The sequence below is a fragment of the Ruditapes philippinarum genome, unplaced genomic scaffold (assembly GCF_026571515.1).
Source record: "Ruditapes philippinarum isolate M1 unplaced genomic scaffold, ASM2657151v2 ctg147_1_1_1_1, whole genome shotgun sequence".
Taxonomy (NCBI): domain Eukaryota; kingdom Metazoa; phylum Mollusca; class Bivalvia; order Venerida; family Veneridae; genus Ruditapes; species Ruditapes philippinarum.
This window is the reverse complement of record NW_026863615.1, coordinates 513,155-527,777: the sequence shown is the minus strand read 5'-3', so window position 1 is coordinate 527,777 and position 14,623 is coordinate 513,155. Positions and strand designations below refer to the sequence as shown.

The following is a 14,623-nucleotide window of genomic DNA, read 5'->3' as shown; positions in this document are numbered from 1 at the left end:
TATTGTTTATTGTCAACAGCATGTCAATAGTTTCTAGTGATTAAATTGTAATTTTATTTTATAGGGCTAACTACTCGTCAAATAAATAATAATATTTGTTTTCGCCGAAGATAAAATTGGTGCACTTCTATCACAAATCCTACCAAATCGCTATTCCAATTACAAGTAGTCCTAGTTACTATAAATTTAAAACCGAGGCCCATGTAGTTTCTAGCTATGCATATTAAAAAACCCCACAACATTTGCTTATTTGTGACAGGAGTATTTTCGATACATCCTTGCATTTTTCTCCATAAAACAAAATTTCTAAAGCCCGTATGTACGGAATTCCATAAACGACAGCCTACTGTTTACTGTCAACTGCCTACTGTCAACTGCTTACTGTCAACTGCCTACTGTCAACTGCTTACTTTAAACTGCTTAATGCCTACAGCGACTGTCTAATGCTTACTGTTAATTTATAAATGCCTACTGCTACACCTGTCTAATACCCGATTAATTGCCTGAAAGTAAATGTTGACTTTTATGTCCTTCCAACGTGTTACAATGAGGCCGTTTGAAACAGTATTGGTCAAGGAATTACTCAGTATCATTTATGAAGATTTTGACTGAAACCTTGGAACTTGTTACATTTATACATGTACATGTATAATTCTCGTTTTACTAAGCAAAAAATAAGTATATATCTTTGCAGGCATCTGGAACTTTCCAAATCATAGACCTGTAAACTTTATAGAAATGTTAATCTAACCAAATATTACAAGTTTTATATTGTTCGGTAATTTTGAGCTACCAAATATAACTGCTTGCTTAATTATTTATACATGTATATCCCTGTTCAAGCTTAGATACATCTACCATATAACATGTATACATGTATTATAATATTTGTTCATTAAATGAAATTGACCCTACCCTATAACTATAGAGCTTAATGGGAGGCCTTGTAATGTCATGAACGTCTTTGATTTTACTTTTAAATCACAATGGTCAGTTTTAAGTTCGCATTTTGAAAATAATGCTATATAATGTTTTGTTAAAAAATAATCTAGGTAATGGTTCTCAAAACATAGATATATAGATTTTCAGACAATATTATATATGTATATACCACTCACGTCTCGGATTACCAGTAGTTTATTCTGATAAACGTTTTACTTAAACGTACTGGGAGAGTATACACACTTCATGGTCTAAATCATTCATGGAACCGTTTAGTTCTATCTAAAAAAGTTACTACTTGTCCTGGTGATTGTAGACCGTACATTTATACCTTAATTCTACAAAGCCTTAGATTTGACTCAAGAAAATGATGTTAAAAAAGCATGAAGAGTTACATGTCAATTATTGTGTTATAATTGTTATAATTGTAAAGTCGATGCATAATAAAATCATTGAAAGATATCTTTGAGTTACTTGGGCATTATTAATACAAAGTGTTAGTTTTTGTTTATCGATATGATGAACTGCGGTATCCTAAATTTGAGTCACTGTAATGTCTTCCGCATGTAATTTCTTAGTTTTTGCAGTATGGCCTGTGTTACATTCTGATTTTTATAATTTATGATAAAGGCATTCAAACCACATGGCAGAAAACAGATTAATCAATATATTGCTGGACGGCCGTCTTTTTACTTCATTGCCTTAAGAAAAGAGTGTTTAGGTTAACTTGTAAAGCTGTTTTGAAGAAATATATTCAGTTAACTTGCCAGATATTGGAGCTTCAGACGTATTTTTTATGGAGCTAATGATATACGTAATCTTCATCTTCCTAATACATACTTTTCGCGATCCCATCCAATTAAAATTGATGGACTAAGGGCCCGTCTACATCTATCCAAGTCTTGAATGCAAGTATCATATTCTCTCGTATTGGATAGTGTAGACACCCTACTTGGATGAGTTTTAAAGAGAAATTATGTGACATCCAAGAAGATAATTCCTTGCAAGAAAGTTAGAACACGTTCTATTTTTCTACAAGTTTTGGCTGTCAAGACACTGATAACACCGGTTTGACACAAAACATGTGCCCGAAGGTTTGATAGTGCTGTTATTTTTATTATTTTCTGACTTTTTGTTGTTGATTCAGTGTACATGTCCTTTGAATTTCAGTTAATGATTACAATGTCTTGGTCAAAGGAACAAATCAATACGCTGATACACAGAAGAGCAAAAAAAAATAAATAAATAAAAATAAATATATTGTCAAAAAATGAAAAAGAGCTCTTTTTCAAGTAGAGTCAAAATGGATTTAAAATGATCTTGTTCATTTAGTGAATAACTTTCATCGAATAAAGAATTTGCATCAAAATAAATTCTTGTCACATTTTTTCAATTTCAAAAAAGAATGAACGCATTTCATTTACTCTATTCTGTTTTAGCTAATTGCATCATTTTCCCGCTTTTTTTTCACATATTTTACAGAAACATGATAGTCTTGCAAAGACAAAGGTATAAATCCTGGGCTATCTTAATGAGACATTTTAGTAAAACTTGTGCCTGAAAAAATGTTGAAAGGGCCATTTATTTAGCTTATCTAAATGTGACATGTAAGAAACTTGAATAGGTGTAGACACGGCCTTAAGACACTGTTTAACCCATTACCCGATATACACGCCTTTTAACGCCTTTTTTCACCCTCTTTTTTGTGGTCTCAAATGGTAAAAAATGCATTATTTAGGCCCCAAACACTTGTTTTTGTTTGAGAAATGCTATTTAAAAAAGTGACCACATTTTCAGCGCCGCCCCCTACTAAAAGATACATCAGGGGGTTGCCAGAAGGAGACACAAGAAAATTTTGGGGTTTTGAGAGGCTAAAAATGACTCCAGATCGATCATAAGGTAACTTGTAACCAATGCTGAAAAGCATTTGACTCTATCTCAATCCATTTAGAAGTTGCAGTATTTTGAAATCAATTTTGATGAAAAAAATCAACGCAAAATAGTGATTCTTGGCAATTTTGAGATGTCCCCTCGTTGCCATGGTAACAGGAAACTTAAGTCTGGGCATGTTGTTACAAAGGCAATGGTCCAGTCAACATTTGTGCCAAGTTTGATTAGTATTGAAGCAGTTTTTATAGTTTTATAGCAATTTGAACTTGTAAATGGAGACTTTTCAATGAAAACAGCCATTTTTCACAAAATGCTCATGAAGTAATGGGTTAAATGTGGACAATGTTGAATATTGTTTTTTTTTAAATTGGTCATGTTACAACATTCAACAAACAAACTTTGCTTTATGGTTAACATATATATAACCATTTCCAATTCATTTTGTCATAATTTTGTTTTCCGGGGAGCTAAACATAAACAAAATTACAAGAAACTTATAATATTTTATTTTTAAAGAACTTTTTTATTTGCAATTAAAACGAAAACAAAATACACTTACTGATTATAACACCACATAAAAAGTATGTTTAGTCCCAAACATGAGACCAGTAAGCTAATATTTTCTTGTATACACCGTTATTTAAAATAAAAATTATGACACGCCTGTAAAAAATCAAAATCTATATAAAATATTTGTAAAGTTTTGGGGAAAGCAATTAATATAAAAGCAGAATTATAATTAAAAGTTTTGTTATGAATTGTATACATGTAGTTGTTATGAAATTATATTAATGTAAATATACTCTGCAATGTAAGGTGATATACACGTTGTAAGAAAGGTAACTTTAAAATGCTTCATATCATACATGTATCATAGAAGCTCTACACTATCACGATGTCTTAGAACTGTTTACCATTGTCTTGACAACTGAACTTGTCAAACCTCTAGAACCCTGTCATAGTAATGACTTTCGTTGGATGATTCTGGAAAATACGAAGGCAGATTTGCTCATTGGTTTTACTTGCGGTAATTGCAAAAAGAAATAGAAAAAATAACCAACCTAAAAGTTCACTTCTAAGTGTGTTTGTTAACAAGATAATTATAAAAATTATACAAAAGATGGATTTTAAACAAATACGTCAAAAAATATATTGTAAGATAAACATGATCATTTTGTCTATCAGAAATTTTAAGTTAATTTAAATAGTTAAGAATCTTTTATTTCTCATAGTTTTTCAATAGCACAATTGAATTTAAACAAGAGAATAACGATGGCTTTTCATAAAAGTAAAATAAGCTGGTCTAAACTGTAATTTATCACTTCTTGTTTGCACTATTTATGTCATTGCAATATTGAACGTTTTTGAAACAATTTGAATACAGCCAAGTTGGTCTTTTTTATGTTTTCAGAAGGAAGCCGAGTTAAGATCCAATACATTTATGTAGTCTTTTCCTCTTCCACTGTAATTTCAATATTTTCATACAGGTGTGTTGGTTCTGTTACTTGTCTGTGAAGTCAATGAAAGTATAGACTGTTCCTCCATTGAACTGTTTCTGTCAGATTTATCATCCTCTGTACTAGAATAAAATTGATTCTACAATTGTATTATTAACCTTCAAAGCACATATCTTTGCAACATAAACTATCAAGAGTGCAATCAACTAAACAAAAATGCATTGCATAACATCTAATAAAGAATTACACATTAATAAGCTATAACTAACAGCCAATGAAAACTGAACCTAAATGATCTCGTAAATGAACGCACACATTTTTTGATTATGAGAGAATGTTTAGCCTAAATTTCACCAGTGATTTCACCAGTATATTACAGATATTCTTCTAGAAATGTATTACATTGTCAAATGAAAGTTTAATAAGTTATGAAATTCTAAATAAAATAAGGGAGTGTTGACATAATATGGTCCAGATCTCCGCTTCTCAAATGAGGATTAGTGTTGGGCTCAAGCCCGTCCATGTTGATTATTGAACACAGATTCTTTGTGAAAATTTATTATTAAGTTGATTTACCTTAAAATGAGTCCTATATTTGACAATTTATCAATCACCTGTGCAAGAGGCACGTGGAACCATTTCATAACATAATCAATGCAGTGTGCAATGGTGGGACATACACAAGTCATTGCAATGAATTCGAAATTACAAATTATTAGGCTTAATTATAAAATAATCCTTTTTAATTTACTTACCATTGTTTTCCCAGCAGATTTTTTTTTCAACAAAATGGCGGGTGCACATGTGTGTACATTCGGAATACTTCTATTTGATCCATACATAGACTTAGACTGTCAATAAGCAGTTATAGCAGTAGGCAGTGAGCAGCAGGCTGTCCAGTTAGCAGTAGGCAGTGAGCAGGAGGCTGTCGTTTATGGAATTCCGTACGTATGAGATTTCGGTGGCAACTTTATATAAACACTTATGCATGTTACATTTTCGTAAAAGAATCTTTGATATAAAAGAGAAGGGAAAATCTTTTTTCCGACTTATTATTTGAAGTTTGGGCATTAGAAGAAAAGCCGAAATTTCGTAATTTAAACTTTTTCCCAAGGGGTTTACCCTTGCAGGGTTTTTTTCTATTTTAAAATTTTCCCTGACTCAAAAGAAAAAATATAACTTGTAGAAAGAAATTTTTATCATAAAAACGCTTTTTGAAGGGAATTTGAAAATTTTTTGCAAAAAATTTAAATTTGTAAAAACAATTTAAAAATTGGGGTTAAAAGGGAAAATTTTAATTTTCTATAAAATAGAAAAAACAAAAACCCTTTTTGGGTTAAAACACGAAAAAAATCATGACTGGGTTAAATTTTGCTGTGTTAATTTAAAATTTTTTGAGTTTCCAATTAAAAAAAAAAAAAACAATTAAGACTTAGACTGTAATATAATAGAAATATTAAAGCTAATATTTATTCCGAGGGACAAAAGAATAGAAATGGACAACTTGAACAATAAATATATAAAATAAAAGGTATCCGAGAACGAACTGTGTCGCTTTTGTGATATAGACGGGCAGCGGAAATGTTTTTACGAAAAAAAAACTTGTTTAATATGACAAAGATTTCGTTCACTACAAATATCCTGCTTAAGTATAACCTTGTCTGAATTTTTTTACGGAAGTTATCATTTATCTTTTCAAGAAAACTGTAACTAAGGGATACGAAGGGCAAACATGTTTAATAGTCCAATTATAACTTGTTGACAGGATTTACATGAAAAATACTGTTATTGTGTTAAAAGGGAAACTAAAATACCTCATACTAGCCTTTTCAAAGCCATGTTTGTGTGCCAATAAAACGGTCATTTTTTTTTAGAGATGATATTTAACACGGGTTTAGCTGTAGTTTGTTTTACTAATGAGCATATTAGTGACTGAAAGAACTCGTTTCACTGTATTTCTAGCTGATACAACACTAGCGATAAGTTTAATTCACAAAGTCAATTATACAAACATGTTTTCTTTATTTCTATATTTACAAATAAATAAATAAATAATAAATAAATTGACATTATTTACATAATTCATTTTTTCTTGAGTATTATTAAATATGCATTTCATACTAACCTTATCAACATGTTAACAAACTTTTCTTGCAAAATATTTGTTTAAAAAATAATTTTATACATAAATTTTTAAGTTTAATCGCACAATTCAAACGTTCCACATATAACTTCTATATAAAAATGTTAAACCCATATTGATTTTACATCTACTTCCTATTAATTGGTACCTTCGTATAATTAAATAAAAATAACATTAAGTGATTTAAAAAAAAAGAGTTATTCTTTCAAAATAATTAATTTTGAATAATATTATCATGTTGTCATACAAAATTCCACTGTTCTTAGAAAGTCTTATTCATTTTAAGGAGTACAGATTGCATATATTGTAATGTTTACGTAATATATCGGTCCAGAACAGAACAGGTTCAGTTTGATACCAAAAAAGTTTTAATAAGCCATAATAGATGTGTATAAAAATTAATGGAAGAATAAAACAAATTGAAGCATCAAACGTACCGTAGAGATACAATGTAAAAAGTAATTACATTTAGTTAAAGTAAGTTATTTTCAATTCACATAAAACAGCAGTAATTTCGATAATTCTAAGTCATGAAAAGGAGATAAACACATATACATGTACCTAGTGTTTGAAACTTGTTTTTTTTCCAATGACATTGCAGTATTTGAAAGGAATTGTAACTAATTAACTTAAATCGGCTAACTATAAATTAGTCTAGTAGGTCGACTGTTTATAAAAATAATTTCAAACACTAAATTGGCAAGTGTTCATTAACAAGCATTTACCAAATTAAATTGGTCGAATGGTTTTCAGGGGAGGGCCGATCGCTAATGTTATAAGAACTTGGGCCCAACCCTTTTGCTATTTGTTATTTCGAAATCAGTTTGTTTCTCTGTATATTATCATGTATATATTAGCAATAAAATATGTTTAAATGAACACTTACTTATACTTAGATACACAGTCAACACTTTAAAATATTATCCCATTTGAAAGAAAATTTGTATGTTCCAAAGGCATAATGAAACAATTATATTATTAATCATTATGTCTGCCTAGTTTTAATGTCAGTGAAAATACCGGAAGAATATGTAAAGATAATTAAAGTATTTACAAATGGCGGAAATACTATTTTGCTTGTTTAAACTATTTTAGAGCCCGTTACTGAACGTGTATCATTTTATTAATTAGAGGGAGAAATCCGAGAAACCGCACGCTATAATTTGTTCCTCCTGGTTAGTCATCCAACCTTTTGTCTCGTACCGACCCTGAAATAGATATGAAAAGGTAATATCATTATATTGGACAAACTAGTTAAATTGTTTCGTTCTCATACTGCATGACAAACATATAACAACATGCACATCTCGTCATTTCCTGACGAAACCAGGCCTGTTTATTTGATAACTGTACTTTTTTCCTTTTCTCTAATGCACGGACTTGTGTTCAGGAAAAATTATGCATATAATGAACATTTGATTTTCAAAACAGCAATACTTGAAATCCAAATACATTTCACTCTTGATTTCAGCATGACCCGATTACACATGAACACATCTGTGGATGTTTCTAAATTCAAAGTGTTTAAATATTTAGTACTATTTTAGTCGGTGCTAGGGGCGTGTACGGTAGCTTGCAACTACCACAACCATCCATGGACAGGGACCTGGGTTAATCAAACCAATACCGCAACATTTTCTATTTTTTCGTTTTGGGCATTTTTAAGGGTTCCGCTTTTTGTCTACTTTGTTTTTTTTTTTCAATATAGTTATACAAGAACATACATAATTCGCATTTAGCTGTATGCTTGCAGTATTCGAGTATGTAAGTCTATCGAAAATTGACAGATACATGTATAATATGTTTAAAAAAAAACTTCAAAAACGCTATTCTTAGCTTACGAATATAGATCTACAGTAGTCTTCTTCCGAACAAAAAAAAATCGACTTTTTTAAACATCAAGTCATTTTTTGCATGACCCGTAAGAACAGGTTTGGATCACGAGTACAAATCATACTATATTATACATTTAGAACCACCAACACTTTTTGTGAAAATAATAAAAAAAATACAAAAGTACAAAAAAATGTAAATATCTTCTGTTGGGATGTACCTTTGGTAAATATATAGGTATTTGTCTGTCCTTGACGAACGAGTACTCTCCTGGATTGAAGGGGCAATAGATCAGCCTGTCATCATAGTCTTCATCCAGGGTACATAATTCCCAGTTGTTACTGTACAAATCTTTACCATTATATTTTACTTCTAGGTAAAATCTACCACCACTTAGCTCCGAATCTGTAAATAAATGTATTTAACATTTACTTCAAAATGCATTATTTTTTGATGGAACACTATTCCTATAAAAATAAAAAGTTCTAAACTGTTAAAAATCACATTCAAACATTTATTATCAAAAGATGAATTATAGACAATACAGTCGACTCCGAGTTTATTATCATTATTATTATCATCATCATCATCATCATCATCATCATCATCATCATCATCATCATTATTATTATTATTATTATTATTATTATTATTAATTATTATTATTATTCGAATGTGGTGCCCGGACATTAGTTCCAATTATCTCGGTCCCGTCTTAGCACTCGGTCCTGTGTTAAAAAATCTAACATTTTTACATGACAAATATGAAATACTCATATCTAAATTCGTCCATGATCCAGGTGATATATATGTGTGTCATTTAATGTCATAATCAAATTCATTATTTATCAACTTGACCGGGTCGTTCATCACAAACATGTATGTATGTCAACATGTATATAATTTTGTTTTTCAACAATAGATTTAGCTGTGATATATGATAACAATTATAGATATATTATTAATATTATATGTTAAGAGTTTTTCGATATTCTGTTGTACAAGTGTATATTCATGTACATGTAAAACTTATAACAATGCATATGCAGCCGTGTTCATTGTAAGGATACGTTATCATTACAAGGTCCATGTGTTATCAGTTCTCTACTTGTAAAGGACTGTCCTGTCATGCGCAGCTGTCCTGATCCAGCTGGTCGCAACCCATGATATACGTGACACAGGCTTTTTAACTTGACGTTTCTACGTATGACATTCTACTTTGGAAACCTATTAAAAATATGAAACCTCTGTAATCAAATTAATAAAAATTTAGTTTTTGAACCAGTTAGGTCCAGGCAATCAGTCAGAAACAGGTATACACACAATAAACATTAAAATAGAAAAGAATGGACACCTTTTCCATTATTTGATATTATTTAGTATACAGAATAGAACAGATACTTTATTTTTGACATGCACAATAATACATCGTCATACAAATGTATACATATAAATATAAACACATGATCAGAACTAAACATGTCAATTTCAAATCAATATAGAGGATGAATTATTAATACATGTATATTAAGTAGTATCTACTATATCTAAGGCATTTCTATGAACCATCGCATCTCTTACATACAAGGATAAATTTAAAAGTATACCTCTATTGTTTGATTTCAGCATATCAGTGAACTTAAGCATACTAGGTCTAGTATAATAGTATCTTTTTATATGTATTGTTTCTTATAGTAATATAACAAGGAGAAATTAAAATGAAATTTTAATGAAATGGTATTCATCTTCGACGTCATGTAGATTACATTATTAACAATATCTTTCAAGTATACAGAAGGTTATTTTGGTATATTTATGACAATTGGCGATTTTAAAGGATCAGTCCCTAACACAATACCGATGCTCCCAAATATTAGACTAAAATGAGCATACCTAATGTTGTATTTATGAAAGTTCTTGCTGTGACACCCTTTATTCCGCCCCATCTTCTATCAGGTAACATAATTGTACGTCCAATCATCATTCGATCTTTCTCATCTGCAAAGAAAACATATTGGAATGGTAAAAATGTTAAATAAAATATGGAAAATGATCTGTTGTTTTTTCCCCCTTTATATATACATTTAATATCATTCCCATATCTCCGGCGTACTATACGAAACATTTCTGTTTATTGAATATAACCTTGTCTAACTGTATCACAATTAAAAGATAAAGTTTCATGTATAATAGTACTAACATAAAGCACCAAAATGGTCGTCTGAAGAGCACGACCATTATTTACATTTTTAAGCCTTAACAATTTTAACTCAAGCGAAATGTTTGTATTTTCTGCGTACGTTATAATTTTCTTTTAACATTGGTGCTAGTACATAGTGTATATACATAGTGTATAATTTAACATATAGGAAAGCAGTCATACCAGGGCTACATTTTTATTGTTCCGTATATAATTATATAAAAACTCATAATTTTCTGGTGGCACTAAGATAAAATATTAAATCAAGCACTAATAGACTATGTTGATGGCATGCAAATATTTATTTAAAAAATACATTAAATGGTAATTTTGTCATATGATCGTTACGATCGTTAAGGTTCCTTAAATCTAAATGATTTATCCTTTAAAAAAATTAATATAAAAAAACATATAAAAAAGATGCCACTTAAAGTCATTTGTTTAATTCAAATGATATATAATCCGAGCCTCAATTTACTATAGTTTTGAGACATGGCCCGTCAACAAATATCATCTCTCAATTTTCCAAATTCTTAACTAAATAGAGGCTATTCAAGTTTCTTCTATTAATGCAGGATAATTGCATACCACATGATGAAAATAAATCTTGTATTTAATAGAAAAAAAACTTGAATTTTCTGTTTATTATATACCTTTTCTCTTTTTTAATCTTATGAATAGTATGAATTCATTTTTATTTTGTGTATTGGCTGAATTAAAAAGAAAGTAGTCCGACAAGACACCAGTGAGAATACGGAAAATATGTCTCACTACAGTGAAAAATAATTTTTTACAGTGAAAATATGGAAAATAAAAATACGCATTTTATTTCATCAACATTTCTTAATATTTCATTTATAAGTACATAATAAAGGTAATGATTCTATATTATATGGCATGACTTACCGCAGTTATCATATATCTCTCCGATGGCAGTATAATCATGTTTCTTGATAAAATCTTCCCAGTATTCTAGAGCCTTTCTCTCTTCTGCTTCTATTTCTTTATCCAATTCATTCTTGTGAGAATCTTTATCTTCAAACAAACGAATTCCTTTCCGGTTTCCTCGGTTAGCTGCCATTATATTTTCCGGCGGTCCATGGTTGAAAAATGCCAGATAACAAACAAAAAATAAAACAAAAAATATCCCAAATGCTAGTATTACAGCTTTTTTACATGTTAAATTACACATTTTTCTATAAACGACTCGTAACATTTGCAAATAGAAATCAACAGAACAATCCAAATTATGTTTAGGTTACACTCTTTTATATAGTTGTCATTATTGGCAGATTACACTGTAGATTGGACATATTAAATGTTACACAATATATGATAAATTTGTATATACATTATATATACAAGTAGATGAAGAGTTTGAAGTGGGACTTTAACTGTACTATAAGTTGTTAGAAGATCAAAGTTCATGTGTCAACATCAATGTAATATTTATAGATAAAAGGACACTTAATCTTTTTAGGTTCAAAATCCAATATACAAACCTATTTAATATACAAAACTGTACATATGAACATACTGTACATATGAACATTGACTTAATTACTTATTTTATACGTTTGGCTATACATGAAATATATCAGACTTACAATGGTGATAATTTTGTCCTCTCAAAATTTTATCATGTCAATGATTTTTTCTAGTGCAATGACAAATCTAGCCGTTACAGCCAACATTCGAGAGCTAATAAACCAGTATCAAACATTACACTGGAAACAAGATTCAAAAGTTTATTGGCTAAAACATTTTACAATGTCCATCGCCATGTTTGGCGGTTCAATAACAAGTTACTTGAAGTTACTTTAGGCAGGGCATGCACGGTAGCTTGATTTAAAGGCTTCTTTCCATGAACAGGCTCAATCAAACAGAACATGCAACGTTTTTTTTTTTTCCGTTATTTTGCGTATTAAGGGACATTCATTTTTTTTTGTAATGACAACATCATGTCATGATTTAAATATGAAATACTACACCAATGCTGCTATTTTGTCTATATTATAAAGCAACCTCCTCTGAATCAGTTTAACATATTTTAAACATTAATTGCAACATAACAAACATTTATACATTGATATTGTCGGAGACCCCTTTTGGCCGATATCTAATACAATAATTATGTCTCGTGAATTTTAGATTTTTCAGGTTGACAAATAAATTATTTGTATCTTTTTTTCATGTTCTTGGAAAAGTGGGTTACGGCTTAGGAGGCTATGTCACTGATGAGCCTCACTAAGACTGAGGTACTGTTTTGAAAATACAATTATCTGCATTTCAAAATGAGCTTTGCTATAATAAAGTTTGTTTGTTTGTTTCATTTTACGCCTTTTCCAACAGTATTTCAGTTATATAGGCGGGTAGTTTCCTTACCATCGTTCCTGGAGAGTTACACCAGTACCAGACTACCTTCCCCCGCGCTAAACTACCAAAGCATCTCCCGGGGATCGAACCCACGTCAGAGAGGTAACTGAATTAGAAGTCATCGACTCTAACCCCTCGACCACGGAGAAAAGTACATGTATTGTAATAGGTTTGTGTATCTGATCTTATCTTACTATGACGTTGTCTGCGGGGGTAAGAGAATATAGAGGTCAGTCAGGACTGAGACCCACTTAACCCAATATTGTAAACTACTGACTCATACGTATAAACAACAAACATTGCTACAATTTTTCTGTCAATTTTACTAACAAAAGTGATCTACAAAATAAACACAGGCCTATTTCGATGCATATTTACTGCAGATAGCCAATACTCTTTTCAACACAACATCAACAAATTATACATTTACAGTTTTTCATACATATATTATATATATCTGATATGCCTAAATATTTGTGATGATAATAACATTGGACCTCATGGCCATGCTCAAATAGTGACTAGGCAGTTTTCACCATGTATATCATAGTCATTATATACTAAACGGGACCTTTATTAATTTCAACTGTCATCATTTTAATTCCGTAGTCAATGTAAAATATCACTTAACTTTAAATTTATATTATTAAAAATGAATAATTTCATAATTAAAATACAACCAAGTTTGTAATAATAATAATAATGAATTTTATATGACTTCCCTTTTATTTCCTAATGACTAATTCTAAATTTTTATAGAAAAGAAACAAGACCTGTCGTTGGACACAGATAAAAATGACCAAAAGCTGTGCCCACAATAAGGACCTTGTCCTTTAATTTACAACAAAGACATGATTACTGTTAAATAGAGTGTTACACCAAAAAATAAGAAATATTTATTGGTGTTTTAGTGTGTCCTCTTTATGTACCACAAAATAATGCACAGTTATTTCAAAATCCATTCATGAAAGACAGAATGAACGGACATGATGATCAATGCAATTATCATGTCTTTTGAAAAGTGTGACCTTGACCTTTGGCTAGCTTAATGTATAACAAATGTATGTACAAAACACGACCTGACCTTGACCTTTGAGCTGGATACTTATTTCTTGTGCACAACACGTCATCTTAGACACGAAACAAATTTATGCAAATTTATTTTAAAATCCATCTATGAATGACAGAATGAACGGACATGATCATTTGTGCATTTGATCCTGTCCTACAATTTATGGACTTGCGCGTCACATATCATCTGAATGTGCAACATTTTTTTGCAAACTAATTAAATAACGAAGTTATGGACACGAAAAAAGTGAAAAAAACTTTATGCCACTTTTTTGGGGGCATACAAAATGCGCATTTTAAAAAGACATATTAAGTCAGATACTTTAATGTAGATCAAACAATTTAAAACCAGTTGTATTTATATATGACCTTATACAGTGAAGAAGTACAACATAGCAAAATCCCTTCCTTAATTTGAACACTAATATCTACACACTCCTACATTTTAACACACAAACATGCACAAAGGTTTGACTGGGTATTTTGTACTGACCTATCTGGTGGTCATAGTTTTACAGTTGACTGATCAAATATTAATCTTTAACTGTAATCTCTATAAATATCTATAAAATACAAGTAATATATAACCTCAGGTCCTTAGAGAATAGTAAGGCAAATCGGGCCAGAAAAACTACTGTAAAATTCTTACCCTGTCACAATAGTCAGATTAGTTTTTTTGTTTTTTGTATGCCGATTTTAACATTTATAGGC

The 14,623-nt window shown here is 30.3% G+C and overlaps 1 protein-coding gene across 1 annotated transcript; it reads right to left on the bottom strand.

Annotated features, from left to right (window-relative positions):
• Nucleotides 1–6,297: 6,297 nt before the first annotated feature.
• On the bottom strand, nucleotides 6,298–11,834 carry LOC132722732 (putative phosphatidylglycerol/phosphatidylinositol transfer protein 2). Its single transcript, XM_060707273.1, has 4 exons — nucleotides 11,372–11,834; nucleotides 10,159–10,263; nucleotides 8,486–8,670; nucleotides 6,298–7,640 (listed from the first exon to the last, which is right to left on the bottom strand). Exons 1-4 carry the CDS (start codon nucleotides 11,679–11,681, stop codon nucleotides 7,560–7,562), a joined length of 681 nt encoding a protein of 226 aa, XP_060563256.1. The 5' UTR covers nucleotides 11,682–11,834; the 3' UTR covers nucleotides 6,298–7,559.
• Nucleotides 11,835–14,623: the final 2,789 nt, after the last annotated feature.

Bases quoted from the DNA above. Each gene is read 5' to 3' on its own strand.
- LOC132722732 (XM_060707273.1), bottom strand. From the start codon at position 11,681: ATGTTACGAGTCGTTTATAGAAAAATGTGTAATTTAACATGTAAAAAA. The intron at 10,264-11,371 runs GTAAGTCATGCC...TTTTCTTTGCAG, and splicing joins AGAGATATATGATAACTGCG to ATGAGAAAGATCGAATGATG. The intron at 8,671-10,158 runs GTATGCTCATTT...ATTTATTTACAG, and splicing joins TTTCATAAATACAACATTAG to ATTCGGAGCTAAGTGGTGGT.